The sequence below is a fragment of the Eleginops maclovinus genome, chromosome 22 (assembly GCF_036324505.1).
Source record: "Eleginops maclovinus isolate JMC-PN-2008 ecotype Puerto Natales chromosome 22, JC_Emac_rtc_rv5, whole genome shotgun sequence".
Taxonomy (NCBI): domain Eukaryota; kingdom Metazoa; phylum Chordata; class Actinopteri; order Perciformes; family Eleginopidae; genus Eleginops; species Eleginops maclovinus.
In genome coordinates, this window is record NC_086370.1 from 12,167,078 (window position 1) to 12,184,685 (window position 17,608).

At 38.6% G+C, this 17,608-nt stretch overlaps 1 protein-coding gene across 1 annotated transcript in view; it reads right to left on the reverse strand.

The window, feature by feature from the left end:
• Positions 1-17,253, reverse strand: part of LOC134858958 (collagen alpha-1(XIX) chain) — an 88,761-nt gene extending 71,508 nt beyond the window's left edge. The window contains exons 1-10 of the mRNA XM_063875201.1: positions 17,154-17,253; positions 14,497-14,619; positions 13,701-13,775; positions 13,517-13,616; positions 7,968-8,091; positions 7,567-7,842; positions 6,937-7,017; positions 6,205-6,324; positions 5,338-5,385; positions 102-146 (exon numbers count right to left, since the gene is read on the reverse strand). Of these exons, the coding sequence (XP_063731271.1) occupies positions 102-146; positions 5,338-5,385; positions 6,205-6,324; positions 6,937-7,017; positions 7,567-7,842; positions 7,968-8,091; positions 13,517-13,616; positions 13,701-13,775; positions 14,497-14,584 (957 nt within the window). The 5' untranslated portion in view covers positions 14,585-14,619; positions 17,154-17,253. The remainder of the gene's footprint in view (positions 1-101; positions 147-5,337; positions 5,386-6,204; positions 6,325-6,936; positions 7,018-7,566; positions 7,843-7,967; positions 8,092-13,516; positions 13,617-13,700; positions 13,776-14,496; positions 14,620-17,153) is intronic.
• Between the last annotated feature and the right edge of the window lie 355 nt (positions 17,254-17,608).

Sequence of the window (17,608 nt, forward strand, 5' to 3'; positions counted from 1 at the left end):
AAAACGTCAGCTACCAACTGAGTTCTTCAAAACTTGAATCACAGCTCTAAGGGAAAAACAACACTAAGGGCTTTAAGTTGTTTCATCAGTCAACAGCCTACCTCATGTCCTGGATCTCCTGAAACGCCAGCCTCCCCTGTATCCCCCTGTGACGGAAACAACACACAGCAGAGTTAGTGAAAGGTCTCTCGTTCACACATTAGTGAATAGCTTTATGACGGTTTGTCATTTCAGCAGCGATCTTGCTGCTACAGCTGTTCCACAAGTTAATGCTGACACAGTGCTCAGCAGCTGCAGATCAGGATACTGTTTCCCAACAACTGGAAAGCACAAATCCAAAGCTTGTTAAAAAAACATTGTATTGTTTAATTGTTATATTTAGGAAAAAGACAGGGCAAGAAAGTAAGAAAAGCTTGATTGTCTTAGGGTTATAATGTAATTCAGAAAAGGAAACTGATTGTCTACAATATTGTTAAGAGAGAGAAGATGGAGGTAGATAGTTATTGGACAAATTAAGCTCACACAGAACTTGCTGCAAGCTAAGAATCTAATTAAATGCGATGCCCACTCAGTCAAAGCTTCATTAGAAGCCCTGTTGTTAGAACTGTTTAGGAAGAACAAGAAAATGTGTCTTAAAACCAAACAACTCCGAAGCTCTCTTTATGCCACGGGTTACAGACCCATTATCCCAGAACACATACTGTAAGAGTAAATTAAAAACTAGCTCTGAGAAAATGCTGTTCTTTGACTAGATATTAAGCATGTGGCAAATGTAACACGTTCCATGGACCCCGCAATTAGAAGATTATTCCATTTGTGTGAGATAGCTGCAGATGTCATTCATTAAACAGATAAGTCTCCTATAAAATGTATGGGGCTATACGTGATTTACAGTGCTCTCAATCCTTTCATTTAGATTTCCCATTCAACCACTAACTCAAACCCCTGCTTTAGAAAGAGCTGAAGCTAATAACATTTTAACACTCATGAATACAATACGAACAATGGAAGGTTTTGACAGTTAATCGAAATACGGTGTCAGCGAAAATAATAAAGTGCCTTGAAAATTCCTGGAATGATTCACTCCGGAAAGGTACAATGGGGTGTAAATTGAATTAGAGGGCACTAATTGAAAACAAAAGCCATAAGGGCAGGAGAGTTGTAAACGGTGCAAAACAAGTTAAAGGTATTGTAAAAGGGGAAGAAGTTTTAATTTCACCATTATGCCTGTGTTTCGTTTTTTTCCTTTTGCATGTACATGCAGGAGCTGTAAATCTAGCAATACCAGCTTTTATGTGCAAGGCCATAGAAAATGGATTTCCTTTCAAGTAAGCTGCATTCTTATAACCCAATCCTTATCTGTTTAATTTCCTGAGGGATTCTGGATTAATCATAGCAGTTTAATCCCTCGGCACTGCATTACAATCCACCGTCAAACTCCTGACTGTAATGCGGGATAGTACTTTCTGTTGGAGTAACACAAAGTAATCCCTGCTTGTTTCCCTAAAAAAAAATCCTCTTTGTAGGTCAGGCTGATTGGCCTGTATTTCTCATAATGGGTGTTTTTAAATGCTCTAAATTGCCTAGATGTCTTTGATTAATCTCTACAAAGTCAAGCATAATTGTTAGAAGTATCCTCGGACTACCTTTGAATATTTTTTTTAAAATGAGATCTGCATGTCGGTAATTGAAAGTCTCATGAGCTTACCTTATTAACAGCATTTGCTATGACTTTGTTAGCCCCTTTCAATGTAAATCTTAAAGAGTGCGTTTCAGAGTCACTGGAACTCCGTAGGAAATGTAGGGATCAATAAGAATTAAATATGCTTAATCAGAGGGCCACTGCTACTATAATTTAGCAGACAGATTAATGTGCCCAAGGTGAGAGGGTAAAAGAGCGAAAGCTATTACCACACGCAATCTTGTCAAAGCATGACATTCCTGATATACTGCCCAGATGGCTGGAAATAAACACCTTTTCTACTTTGTCTCTCTGTGGTAGTGGAACATGAGCAATTGCAAATCCCACAAGTCATGACAAACATTTCCACTCCATGATTAAACTCTTTTGTTGTCTTCAAGTACTACTCAAGTTGCACATACTCGTTTGACACCATCTCATATGCAGCTCTGCCTGCATGATTACATGCAATCTGTCTTAATACACTGCCTGGCCAAAAGAAAGGTCACACTCTAATATTCATTGGACCACCTTTAGCTTTGAATACGGTACGCATTCGCTGTGGCATCGTTTCCACAAGCTTCTGCAATGTCACAACATTTATTTCTGTCCAGAGTTGCATTCATTTTTTTTTTATCTTGTATTGATGACGGGAGATTCAGACCACTGCGCAAAGTCTTCTTCAGCACATCCCAAAGATTCTCAATCGGGTTCAGGTCTGGACTCTGTGGTGGCCAATCCATGTGTGAAAATGATGTCTCCTGCTCCCTGAACCACTCTTTCACAATTTGAGCCCGATGGATCCTGGCATTGTCATCTTGGAACATGCCCGTGTCATCATGGAAGAAAAAATCCATTGATGGAATAACCTGGTCCTTCAGTATATTCAGGTAGTCAGCTGACCTCATTCTTTGGGCACATAACGTTGCTTAACCTAGACCAGACCCACTGCAGCAACCCCAGATCATAGCACTGCCCCCCACAGGCTTGTGACCTTTTTTTTGGCCGGGCAGTGTATATTATCATGTTGAACCAAGATGATTGATTTCTAGGTATTTCTGATGAAATTGCCAACATACCATAGTCTATTAAACACAGTAGCTATATTCTGTGGGAACTCATTGAAATGCTAGATCAGGAAAGTATTACAAATAACCACTGCGGCGCGCTGATGTTATGCCTTTTAATGTATTGATTTTACACATATTTCAACAAATGTCACCGCTCCAGAGATTTATTAAATCAACACTTAACCTGAGATTACATGTGTTATTTTACCACACTGCGAAGCTCTTTAGCTCTCATGTTACAACAACAATTCTTTACTCCTTGCGAGTGTAAGGAGATGAGGGGGATGAACAAGGGATAAGGAGGAAAGTGAACAAAACGAGGAACCTCTCAAGGACTGATGTGGGAGGAACCCATCAGGAGTAGATTCAATATTTGTCTTTACAATAAAATAGATATGAAAAAAAAATGTACTTTTACTTTCATAATTTAGGTAAAAATGGATACAGGTAAAGCAAGAAAACCTAATGATTTCAGATTCAGCATATCAATTTGAGTCTTGTTTCTTCTCTTAAACGATTGTCTTTTGATGTCCCAAATGGAGCTGCTGTGATGCAAGAAAACGTCAGACTGTATGTGACAGTAAAGCATCATCAAATATATCACCATAGTTACATTTCAGTTCATCATTTACATTTATCCGCCTTCTGACAAACAAGTCACATATACTTAAGCATGCCATTCATCCAAAGTAGAACAACTTCTAATATCATAAATTAAATATATAATGAATAAAATATGAAGACCTTTTTTCGGGGTAAACACAACGATGGGGTGTTATCAACTGACAGGTGCCAGTTAGAGTTGAATGAATGTGCAGTCCCTAATCAAGTTTTTTATTTAACGTTATTGATTTGGAGATCAAGCCTGTAATAGGATTTGTTATGAATTTTGTTGTTCAGTAAGTAAACAAGCGGTGCCAAGTATTGATTTGTTGAAGACCTGAAATCTAATTTCAGGTGTAAACATTGTGAGCCACTGACTCATAGCACAAGGCCTGCAGAAATAATGGAACAGCCGCCTGAAAATCATGTTTAAATCATTGTTTAGCACTGTAACACGACAGATGTGTACTAAGTTTCTCTTTGGATGTGCTCTTAGGCTTTGCCTCAAAACCACCTTTGGGAATATATCACTATGTGTGAAAGAGCCTGCTATACATGCTGCCTGGTGAAATCTAAAGAAATACCCACAGAAACCAGTTATTTCACCGAGCAGCAGGTAATTAATCACCAGAACCGCCAACAGACTCCAAGTGCACACACACAGACACATGACAGCCTGAGAGCTGATCCCTGCTAGGTCAATTAAGATTCATTAGAGGCCAATTATAACACATTTACACATTTGATTAGTACAAACTGCTGCTATACACACAACGTTTACAATATTCACCTCTTTATTCATAGCTACAAAAATGGAAGAAGGGCAGAATTGCCACCGAACCATATAAATAATTTAAAAAAGTACACATGACAACGAATGATGCTCATTATTTCCAGTTACATGTGTCCGCTCAATGCAAAACCTGAATCTATATCTATAATTCTTGATTCATTTCACACAAATTCAAACAAAACAGCTATTTAAAATGTCAAACCAATCTTAAGTATTCAGGCCAGAGTCACCTGGTGGGGGCAGTCTGTAGGTTAAACAGCTTTAAACACAATGCCATTTTAACAGGAAGAACATTTCACAATGTTAATTACGCAGAAAATGCCCCAATTCAGAGTTCCTGTGCTGAGCTCCACAGGTATAATGATTTTACACTAATATAAATGTCACATTTGTGCCTTCCAGGAATGAGTGGTTTTCCAGGAACAAAAGTCATCCTGCATATCTTAATCCCGCAGCCACATCATGGTAATTAAGACACTGACCCCGAGAGCCATCTGTCCTTATCAGGCATACAGTAGCACCACCTGTTTATCCCCTATGAATCCATTCATAGCCTAATGCATTGTCCTGTGGTTCCTTTCACCGGCGGCTAATAGGGAATTTTTTCATACTCGTAATTTATTTCTCCTTGTCCTCTAACCAACACCCTCGATTTTCAGAACGGATGCTTCCCTTTTTTTGAACTACCTATTTTTCTAGTGATTGGACAAATGTGAGGTAGCCTTTTTGAAGGCCCGAGACAGCAGAACATGAACCTTTGTCAGACACTACAGCACAGACATTTGCTTCCTGAGAGAGAGATGTATTCCTCTTCCTTTGACGATGACTTTCTCCCAAAGTATAAATCCGCCCCGCAGGGACTTGCTCTTTTCTTCATATTTACACCTTGCAACTGTCCGGGAATACTAGTGATTCTGGACACAGAGAAAACGGACGGCAGACTTTCATTTGAGAACAAAAGTATGGTGATTTACATCACAAGAAAAAGCACAGTGACCCAGTGATAATTCTCTCCGTGATGCGATGAATGCTTCTGAATTATGTATGAGTTACAGTGAATTGTGGATGCTGCCTCCATACTTAAATCTACACTGCAGTGAACATATTGCACTTATTCACAGCATGTTTCCTTTAAATTATAAAGGAAAAAACACATTTGTATATGAACAGCATAACAATGTGGTCCTTACCTTGTCTCCTTGTCCTGACAGTCCAACTACAGCTGGAAGACCATCTCCCTGTGTATATGGTAAACACAAATATGTAAAATCAATGAGAAAATGGGTTTTTTGTTTTTTAGATCTCTCTTTATTAAATAGGAATTCTATGGTGCTACATTTTGTATGAGAACATGAAGCACCACACACTTTGAACCTTGACAATAGAGCAATTCTTTGTTTGTGGTGTATTGTTTAATGTGTGCTTTGTTTATATCTGTAGCAAAAAGTTGATCACAAAGGGAAAAAAAAAACATTACTATCAACCAATGTAAGTCTTTTGATTTTGACCAAATTGTTCTTGACCAAACAAGAAATATATTTTAACAGGAAAAATAATGATCCATCAGTAAAGAAATGTAGTCAAAGTGTTATAAAAATGAATATTATTTGAGCTTATTGTAATATCTAAAATATATTTCTGCATAGTAGCAAAATACTGTTCTAATGTTCTGTAGGACCCCGCACAAGCTCATTCTGTTCCTAACTTACAGGTCAAATGTAAAAATCACAAAAGATTGTTTGTGGGACTGGACTTCACCTTGGAGCTGTACCATCTGCTCCCTTCCAAAGAGGAAGCCGTAACGTCTCAGTTTGCATTTTTATCTAACATCAATTTTTGCAGTACAAATAATATTTTAGCATTCCCACACATTTATAGCAGGTCTGGATTGACTATGTTTGAACAGTTTGGGAGAATTATACCTGTATTTGCTGATAGATCGTGGCTATACTGCCGCAGTTAAATGCCTACATGCGGTGTAAATCAGTGCTGAGTCAGTAACAATAGGCATTACACTTACTCAATAAGAGGCTCTTGTTGGCTGGAATTGATTGTACCTTTTCAGCTGGACAGTGACATCTGTCAATTGACTTTGTGGCGGGTTGAGACAGCATCTGTGGGAGCTGGGCTGCAACTGGGGGAGGGGACGTCCCATTAAAGGTCTTGTTGGCTTCACTCTGGATCAATAAAGAATGTTCGACATTTAGACACCTTCCTTTTTCCTGTTTGCTTCAGAACAAGGCAAAAAACTCTTAACAATCCACTATAATACAGCCTTATCAATCCAAGCGAACCCGAGTTGTAGGTGGAATTAATTTGCATCAAGCTGCTAAAAACAATAATAAAAGTGAAATTCAAAAAGTACTAAGTAGACAAGCAGTGATAAGTCCTTGTCAAGGTTGTATGAATTCCCTCAGAGTAACTTTACACTGACATGACAGCATGCTTATGGAGACATGTAATGGTAAGGGGTCAAAGGTCATCTCTCCATTTGGAATCCCTGTAACATTAGCTGTTATTGATTAAACGGTGACAGAAGAGCTCGGTTATTACATTTCTTCATAGACAAGACCACAAACGTACACCGTTATTGGCTAAAGACACTGCATAGGATAATGTACAAGCTAGTGCAATCACGACAATCGCTAAATGTTCTTCAATAGGTCACCAAATAGAGTTTCATGTCTCAGAAATTCATTATACATCATTTGAATTACTTATTTATTAGTCCAACTGTTTAAAATAAACAGAGGGTATTATTATTTGGGTTAAATATCGTGATGTTTTACCTTTGGCTCCTGTAGCTCACAGCAATTTTCCATTTCGGCTATGTAAGGGTCACAGTAGATGAGAATTTGTCTCAGTTCAATCTGTGGAAAAAAAATCTCATCAAGGAACCATATCAGCATTGCACAGAGGTGTCACCACATTATGCCTATATTTTGACCCTGCATTTCATGGGTTAAGACATCACAATTCACAAGGCTTCAACCTTTGCATGAATTGCAGCTGCTTCAGAGCAGTACTTGAACCCTGCCGTTTTTCCGATGCACTGCTTTACATCTACACAAATCTCATGGCCCAAAAAGTCAGCTGTTAATGCTACTTAAGCCGAGTTCTGCCCAGAGGCACTGGGTGACCAAATGGCATAGTTGACCTCATGTTCTCCAGCGCTTTAGGGGCATATCTGAGAATAGGCGCAACACAGATCACACAATAGGGGATTTACAGAGATTAAGAGAATTCTCCCGAGGCATGTTTTAAATACCTATGGAAATCATAGGTGATTCATTTTTTTCTATAGGATAATTCACTATCAATGGAGAGAAGTGAAAAAAAAATGGCATCTAAAACTGGTTAGTCTTTAAAAGACACTGTTGCCTAGCTAAAATGCTTCACAGAGTTTGAGTGGGACATACGTCTATAGGTCGTCCATCCTCCACTCGGGTGGTGATGAGAGTGCGCCCACTGAAGTCCACGTTGTCTTTCTCATCCGTCAGTCTCCTTTCTACAAGCTTGCAGTCTATATAAATGGAGACTATGTTGCTCTGGACAGAAATGCCAAGCTTGTGCCACTGGCGATCAAAAAGGGCATGTAGGTCACGGCTCTTAAACGTGTAGCGGAGAGCGTTCTTAAGCTCGCCCCGGGAGAAAAACTCCACCGCCTTCTTGCCACCATCGACCACCACAGATACCTGAGGAGGAAAGAAGAGTTTAAAGACAGGATTCTTATTGCAAATAAACATCTATCCTGTCACGTTGCAGCTTATTTGTAGATACTGAAACGGATATGTGTCATTGAAAATACAGTAGGGCTCACCTGACTTTCTCCCGATTGGTCAAATATCTGCCATAGATACCAGCGATCTTTTTTTGTAGTTCTTCTTACACGGAAGATGGTGACAAGGGAGAATTCACTTGAAAACCCATTTGGAAATATTACTCTGAAATACAACAGATAACAAAGTCAGATTTTGACTGAATATAAATATTAAAACAATATATAAAATAAAGGTAAGCGTCATTTCTTGATATTGAATGTGAACCTAAAAGCTTTCAGGGGCTGAACAATGAACCAGCCAATCAACTTCAATGATCAATAAAACATTTCAATATCCTCTAGCTGCAGAGCCCCTCACATAAATAAACCTGACAAACTTGGTTCCATTTAGCTTGATGAATTGCATCAAGGTCTATGAATTGCATTCCCTTTCTCTCAGATAATGAAAACATGTTGAAATTGATCCAAACTCTCAGAATCCAATCTCTAACCTCACCGAGATATGGCGCGCTAACGATATCGGGTTATAGATGCAATGCATCTACAGGTTTATGTGTATGACCTCAGCTGCTCTGTAAAGTCAAATAACAATTCTGTATTCACAATCGAAAATGTGTTTCAACAGAAGCAAACTATGCAGAGAAAAAAAGAGGGAAAATATAGAAAAACAATATCATATTTCAAATCAGACACGCTCTCAAATGAATTGTGGCTTATTTAGTATCTGATCTCTCAGCCCACACCCCGTTCTCTTATTAATTTTATACCTAGCGTAAAAAGAAAAAAAAATGGTAGCCTTCAAAATACCCTAACCCCTGCCCTAACTCCAGATTCAGATTAACAGTCAAAAGTGCAAAAAAATACAAAAACATAATAAATCAAGATCAGCAAAAATAATAATAATGCAATGATAAGGTCATTGAAAAGGCAGAGCACAGCCCGAGGGAGGAGGGAGAGAGTTTCTTCAGACAGGTTGGAAATTAGTTTTCACTCCAATATATCATCTCCCATTCTCTCAGAGCTTCATACCCTCTCCTATTGTGTCCCCTGAATTCTTTGAGATTTCGGTGTAAACGGTACATGACTAAAATGATAAATACACCAAGTTAAAGCTCCCGAAAAGAAATGCCTCTTTGAGAGGCCAAGGGCTGGGAAGGTTGTTTGTTGCCTGAGGGCTAAAGGAGTATTTCAGCTGCAAATCAATATGAAAAGTGGCAGGGCAATTTATAAAAATGAGGATTCATAAAATAAATTCAACACTGAATATTTCCATGCTGCTTGTAAACCAACTGCTTTTACTCAATGTGTAACACATTATCATGCAGTTTCAACAAGGCAAAGGGGAAAAGAGAACTTCTAGAGCACTTGCACCTGCAACTTATGGAATATAACACATTAAAGCATGTTTAATACAACATATCAAGTCTGCAATATTAAAATTGAGGGCTGTTTTCTGCTCAAGCTCTGCAGTTCACACGCTTCTTTACAAAGTTCCCAACTACGTCTGCTCGTGTTTCAAAACACGGCCTGTCTGCAGTGCGGCACACTTGATCTCCGTGGGCCCAGAGGGTAAAGTTCTTGACCTTGTGTTGACTGCCATCTGTGGCTAAATGGCTAAACCGGAGCTCAGCGTGGGTTGATTTCAACACTGTTTTTCTGACTCTTGGAAGAAACGCTACTCTGCATATTCAAAGAAGTGATGAGTGAAGGAAGAGGATCATTTTGCAAGCTCTCATGCTGCAACTTTCACAGTAAACGGCACCGCATTTTGCCAACCCTGTCTCATAAAAGTTCTATTAATATAACTAACGTACACTGGCATATTCTGGAGGGAATAAAGTGCCTACACAATTACATTCAATAACGTTTTAATGCAAGTGAGACGTTTCTATACTACAGGGTTGGATTGTAAATGTAAAGTTACTCTGCCTGGTTCAAATTTCAAATAATTGAAACAGCTCCAGCTGGAAGGATGGCAAAAAAAATACACTTTGAGTAGTATGCAGTGTACAACTATAGGAACGATCAGCATAAGCACAGAGATCACAGAACAACACGCTGTCTTCCAATTCAATTTGTATCTTCGTATTCCATTTGAATAAGGAGCTTTCTGGAAACCATCACTAGTCTTGGAAGACGTCTTTGACCATGCATATTGCTTGTCTGGCACGACTCCTTGTATAATCAGGGACAATAGTTTGACATAATGTCACAGCAACACTGCCGGTCTGGTAGAGAATCTTCCGGAAGCGGCTCTAGTGTCCCGGCTCGTAAGAAATCCTATCCAGGAGGATTCTTCAAATTAGTCAGAGGAATCAGATGGCTGTGGCTGAAACAATCAAATGTTTGCCTAGTTGGCTCACATCACTATCACTGACACTCAATCCTCTGACAAATCAAAGTGGGATCAACCATGACAGTTTATACGCTAAATGCATCATTCATGCTATCAAGGTCTATACCTCCTCTCAGCAGGACTCCTCTTTCCTGTTTAAATGTGGAAATGCTTGCCAGCATGATAGAAGGCTGCCACTGATGAAGCCAAATCAAATGCATGCCTGTGATCTGGCTGAAGTATATCTTACCATTGGAGAGACATTTTATAATACCGAGTGTGCATGTGTGAAGCTCAGACTGCTATGCTATCATCCTTCCAGGGTAAATAGGTGTTTCTCTGAGAGATAACAAGCCACCAATAGCAGACAAACATCTTAACAAGTATGTCATCTGACACCATGAGTGCATGCCGTAAAATAAACTCAGAGTAATTTGTTAACTCCAATCAACACGGAATCGTTTTTTTTAAATGGGCTATTGTTCATGGTAGAAAATCCCCGCAACTAACACAACTGTTGCTATGACTATCGAACAAGTTTTCACAGTGGCCGTCTCCAGCCTCTGCTAAGTCCCCGCAGGCTCATGCATCACTCTCCAGAACATTTCATTTTCAAAGTCTTCCTGGCCTGATTGTCACTGTTGCTTCATGACTTTGCTTTCCTGCCTTGTCAACCTGAACCCTTTTAGCTTCCACATTCCTGTTAACCTGGGGATTGTCAGCTACTACCGTTCTGCCTTTAAGCCTTTGTTTGATTATTTTACTATTAAAATCACTCAAGTCTGCAGGTTTGTATTCGAGTCACTTTCCTCGCTGCCTCGTACCCACCCCAGGACACAAAGCCTTGGACGTGAAATTGGCGGTAAATACAGGTCAGTTAAATCACTTCAAGCCGCTAGCACATGTAAGACTGCAGGATAAAACAACACAGACGTCAATGAATATGGTTGCAAAATATATTTCTTAAAAGGAAAGGTATAAATACAGAGAAGCACTGTATTATGTAGAAGGCATTCAGATACTTTTGAGATAAATACAGAGTCAGGTATACAGTATTGATTGCAGTTAAACCATATGATTTATTAACTAACACAACAGTCAAAAACAACCGAAAACTCAGATAAATAAACACAAACAAACCTGGCTTTTAAAGTTTCTTCAGCTTTTATATATGATGAAATAGCTTTCTGTTTCCCATTGAAACATTTACCTCACTTGCTTGGATCATAGTTGGCATTCCAGTCACAGAAATCACATAATGAGACATTGTTGTCACAATGAAGGATTCCAATTACCATTTCAAAATGAGCAATGGCTGTTAAGGAGAAACTTATTAGGGAAATGGAAAATGTCCTTTTGTGCTGAACTTTATACTGAGAATTTGATTTGATCTTTAAAAGGCTGAAAAATAACAAACATGTCTTCAACATTTTAAAGGTTTAGCTCACGAAAAGCACAAATCATTTTAAATATGTATAAGCACAAGTTTGCATTTTCATTTAAATGCTCGGGTATGTAATGTTTTGCAAACCAGTAAGACTTTAGTCCAATGTGACGGCTTGCTGCCTTATTGCTAAGAAGAGAAAAACCATGCATTGATCATTTTTTGCTGAACATTTCAAGAAAGAGTATTCTTCAGTATTCAGACAGACCTGACTGCAGCATTGTGCTTCAATTCTGTGTGAGCATGTTTTGAATAGATGTTGCATTTCGTAGGGGCAATTTGTCACTTTGCACACATGTTCCTTGAGTGTGTCAGCTCTGATCTATGCACAATAAGGCGTACTGTGCCAAGAAGCTGGTAGAACATTAAGCAGATCCGGAGAGTGGAGCATCTATTGCTGCATATCCTGCGAGTAAAGTGAGCAATGTTTTAGTGTCTGCAGAGGGGGCAGAGGGGGCCTCCTGCTTCATGCAATTGCCCTCGCTTTCCTTCCTCAGCTGACATGCAGTATCACCTGTCAAAGTACTTAGATAATTGGATATGAGAGGGATAGCAGACTCGCCACTATAACCAATGACACTGTCAGCAGTGTCATTGAGAACTAGCATCTTCTTGCACTATGAGCGTAGACTGAGGGAAGGGCTGGAGGAAATGTATTTTCGGCTGCCCGACTGAACAGGAAAGCGGATCACAAATCACCTGGCGCAAAGATACCTTCACCTAGCCAGAGAGAGAGTGGCAGTAAATGTTTACAGTTGCATGTCATGTAAAAATGCTAAAAATATCCTCTCCTCCTGGAAGAATGACACAGTGTTCTCTTTCACTGAGGTCACAAAACAATAAACATCTAAGAATACATCTTTCCAAATCCAAGACATTACTGTAAGGACAAGAACGACAAAGGTTCAAATGTGCCAAGTGTCTTTCTTGATGGTGCTAGTATATAAGTATAATGGGCCATCATAAATATCATATGGAATTAACATCCCCACTATATCATCAATATTAGCACAGAGGGGAAGTCACAGAGCTGTCCCACGACTTGAAGGGGGAAGTCTTCAGTCAATAGCACCTTAGTGTGTCATTTATGTAGAGTTTTAATATGCCTGTCTTATTATACGTGCCCCAGCGTTTTTTTCCCCTTTCCCTTTTGTCCCACTTTGTGCCCTTAGGAGATTCTAGAATAAACGCGATATATATTAATTCCGTTCAAATTATTCCCTGTCTAACAGCTCACCTCACAGCTTGCCCTTATTAGCCAAGGCAAATGGAACTTTTGCCCTGAGCAGGGTGTCTCTGATTTGCCTCAAGTCATGAAATACAGAAATGGCCACAGTTTTTAATATTAGAATATCCCCAGATCTGAGAGAAAAGAAACTTTTAAGCCGCATAATGGTCTGTTACCTTAAATCGATTACAGCAGTCTTAATTTAGAATCTTTCTTAATTATCATATGGTCTTGAAATATATTAATTCATGAACTAACTTCCACATTCAGAACCTGCCCATATGGTAGCAAAACCAGCAATCCACTAGGTGGTAAGGAAAATGAACACTGCTGTTTAACACCATTCATACTCTCGGCTTCACTTGAGTGACTGCATCTTTTGGCCTGCTTTCATCAGGCTACTGTTCCATAGCAAGAGCATGAGAGTGGTAGAAATGAAGCAGGATACAGGGGGATTATTTATTAGGTCATGGAAGACATGCAGGCTGTCTGTCTGAGTTACCCTCAAATGTTATAAGGTACAAGAGTACAACATCTGAACCCCAATGATGCAGAAAACAAGCACACAAGACGCTACTCACTTTGTTGGCTTTATGAGAGGACTGCTTCCTAAACGATACGATGGAAGGTCCTCGGTGATCGTTCCCTTTCGGAGAAGAAACTTTTCTGTGAGATCGAATCCTGTGAACAGATTCAGTGTCAATATATTGAACCAAGCAAATGTTGACATGTATTCGAAAATAATTGGGTTCATCCAGAACATACCTGTGATATCCAGAGGACGATCTAAGACATCTGAGAACCTGTGCTCCTCTACGCTCAGAGGGGGACATGAGCCATCTACAGGAAAGCCACCAAGAAGTTGGATGTGCCGAGCACAGATGTTCATTTATGTTTTGCACCAGTTTTGCACAATTGATATAGAAAAGGAGACAATCAATTGAATCATGAATTTATTTGGAAGGTGCATTTCGTTTCATCTTCTTCAGAAAAATTCAAATGAGCGAAGGGAAATCAATTCAAAGTTTTTTCCTATTAATCTTTAAAACTTTAGTTTGAACTCATAAAGTTACCAACAGAGACAGGACTCTGGGATGTAATTAAGAGGCAAGCCTAGAACTGCTTTACTGAAGATTAAATTGAGAGTAGCTTCATGAATAGTGATATTTCAATAACATTTTTACAACTCTAAAAGATTTGTTTCAAGCTCACACTCTCAATTGTTTCCAAACATAAAATGCAAATGTAAATCAATTGTGAACCTAAAATGTTTTGTAGAATTTGATACAATATGCTCAGTTTAACAATAGCATGGATATGTTACCCTCTGCATACAAATTTGTAAAGTCATTCATTTTAATAAATGATCAAATAAAAGCCAACAAAGCCTTTTAATCATAAAATGTCTGACCATCGATTCATCTGCTACAGATTTCTATATTAAAGTGATAAAAGGTGTCTGCTTTATGTTAATAAAGGGACATTTAAGAGTACAATAAATGGTTATTTTATGCAAAATACAATTATTTTTGTTCAGTCGAGGACAACAAAACACACATACCTGTTCGTTCACTCACTGCCATTCCAAAAGTGCAAGGAATTACATTTACAGTCCAAATCAAAGCAGTCCATCTTAACAAGCAACTCATGGCTCTGACACTAGAAAGCAGTCCCACCTGGAAACCTGGACACAAACATAAACATTTTTATTTTACTATTCAAATGTGTTATTTATATTTTAACAATATCTAATATGTACTGTAACTTCATAGCAGACACAAGAAAACTATTTGGGAACCTTTTTTTTTTATTGTACACCTGCTATTTGGCTGGGTTTAACTGATACTTGGACTTATTGAGATGGTCTGAAACAATCCGATGTCGATGTATTTGCTAGGCAAACTTACACTTAAATTCTCCTCAAATCAGTAAACCAGAGAGTGTTCAAAATGCACTATTATGAGAAAGCATTTAAAGTGTAAATCAATTTTAATTCTCTAAACAGCCCACGCTTATGCCCACTTGTAAGTCCCTAAAGCCTCTTTGTGTTTATGTAAAGCCACTCAATCTGGAGAATGCACTTCTGAGTCCTTCCTTCATTAGTTTTCATGAACACCTGCCATACACTGATGAATGGAGATGTCTATACTGCAGCTAAATCATTATACACTAAGCAATGTTTATGTTTAGGTTTGTAACTAGCAGCCAAGCTCCCTTTTGCTTTCCTTAGACGGTTTGTAATTCATTAGGCCTGTGTCGTTACCACAAATTAGCAGAGGAAGTGCGCTGATACTTAACTTCAGAATATAAAATGAGGAGATTTTAATATGCAAGATGTTAGTCTAAATGCAATATGATCAAAGATAAAACGTGTTAGTTCCTTTTATTATTTTTCTTCCTCTAACTTTATCTCAATAACTGCATTAACTTTGAAGAATGTGCCATTGTATGAGAAGTTCGATACATGATTGCGGTCTCCCCATGTATTCTTATATATGTCTTCTCTCATAGCGCCAAAGCCTTGATCTTTATTTCTGTAGTACTCTCTGAACTTTGTGTTTTGATCTGTAAGCTGACAGCAGTGTCCTGTTCAAGGACGTCATCAGCTAAAATAAAAAACCTTGAAATCTTAAGTAGTTCTCTTAAGCCATTTGACCGTGGTGTCACACCAAATCATCAGCATTATTTGTGCCATTTCATAGAAAGCAATTCTTTTTTTTAGAGCCGAGTCATCCTGGATACCACGAGTGTGGTCAAAAGTATAGTCAATCATTTTCAGCAGACTATTCCAGCTCAAACAAAACACTTTCAGTAACTTCTGTATTGATTTGCCTGCTAAAATTGGTGTACTGGCAAAGTAATGTCGATTATACAGAACACAGAAAGAAAAATAATAATTTCAGGTGCTAGTTTTGAAAAAAATGACTTTTAGGGAGTACAAAAAGATGGAAGAAACTCAACAGAAACCGGTTTACACATCATAAAAGCATGATGGAAAATCAATTTGTATTTGGGTTTATTCTTTTCAAACAACAGTCTGTTTGTCAGTCCAACAGAAAATTAAGTGGAATATAATTAATTTAACTACTAACTTTATTATTTCTGTACTTGGAAAATAGTTTTCTGACATCACAACTTTAATTCTGTTGCGGAGACTATAATCCTTCCTTCCTGATGCACAGTTATATATTCCCACAAGGGAAAAAACAAATGAAGACATAGCGGAGTACTGAACTTGACCTCCACAGACCAGAAAACAGCCACAACACATTCAGTAAATTTATGGGCACAGTGTGTCCCCAAAAGCTTGTATGATACTCTCCTTCTTTAACTGCTGCTGTCTTATCAAAAATAAATCTTGCCTGAATGATTAATTCCCAATGCTACTCCAGGCACTTGTTCCAACCAGTGGATCATAAAGTTTTGCATGTAGGCCCACAGTATCATGGCGCATGGAGATGAAGTGACTTTGCCACTCACAACTACAACCATGCATGGGCTGTAGACAAGCAACACTACAGAGGTATCACATTCCTTTTCTGTGTGAAGGAGTAATGCTATTCCAGTCATTTTTCCAAATACAATCAATGCACACAGCTCTAACATCTGCAGTCAACTAATCTACTTTGTTTTGGTGAGAGATTATTTCTTGATTTAAGACCACATGTTGTTTTAAATCATGCAGTTTAGTGTACAGCTACAGCACCATCTGCATGGATTTCAATCTAAAATTGGCAGTGTAGTTAACTGTGTAGGCTACTATTAACTAACAGTTTAAGTTCAGGTGGAAAGTGACGTTACTATATGCTGTCACTTCATTATTCATTTAATGTGACACGTTTTCTATTATTCAAAGAAGCGTGTTTCTCTGCGTGGCCGCTGATTGGCTGAGTGTATTTTTTAAATGTTTTAATAATTACGGTATGATGGATTTTCTTTTAGTGTCCGGACAATTTCGCACTCTGCTGTTAACAAGTCATACAATACGGTACGTGCTTACTGCTGCGGAGCGTGCGTAAATCAGAATAACCTGTTCATAAGGGAATGTGTCCCGGTCACACACACAAGTTAGAAAGCCATGCGGAGAAAAAAAAAAAACACTTTAATACGGAGCAACAAAGATGCGAAATGAATCAGTTATAAAAGGGTTTTCACGCTGATATTTAAGCTCTTTTTTTTTTTTTAAATGTACTGTGAAATAAATCTACGAGTACTTACAGTTGGTGAGAAAGTTTCCTCTAAGGCAGCAAAAAAGAAAAAGCAGCGAAAAGAGTATAATCCATGTGTGATAGCGATCAGTGTGATTCCGGATTCCAGGACTTGGAAATAAAAGTCACAGTGGGATCGCCAGCTAGATCGCAGTCCTTATTAGTTGCACCGAGTGGCCCTCCCACTCTGTCATTACTACTGAGACGCACTGACAGAGACTTCAGCAAACAAGAGGAGCACGCACTGAAAGCTTTCATATTAAGAGCGAGTGCATGCCCAGCGGGGGTTAAAACAAACTCTTCTCTAACTCAGCCAGGTGCGGGAGCTAACCTCAGTTTGATGTATTGTCTTCTTAGTAAATGTTCTGAATAGATGTCTAACTGTAAGGGATTTGCTAACCCTTTAAGGTGGCTTCATTAAGTAAAGTAAATATAAGAACAATACAAAAAATCTTCAGTTAATTT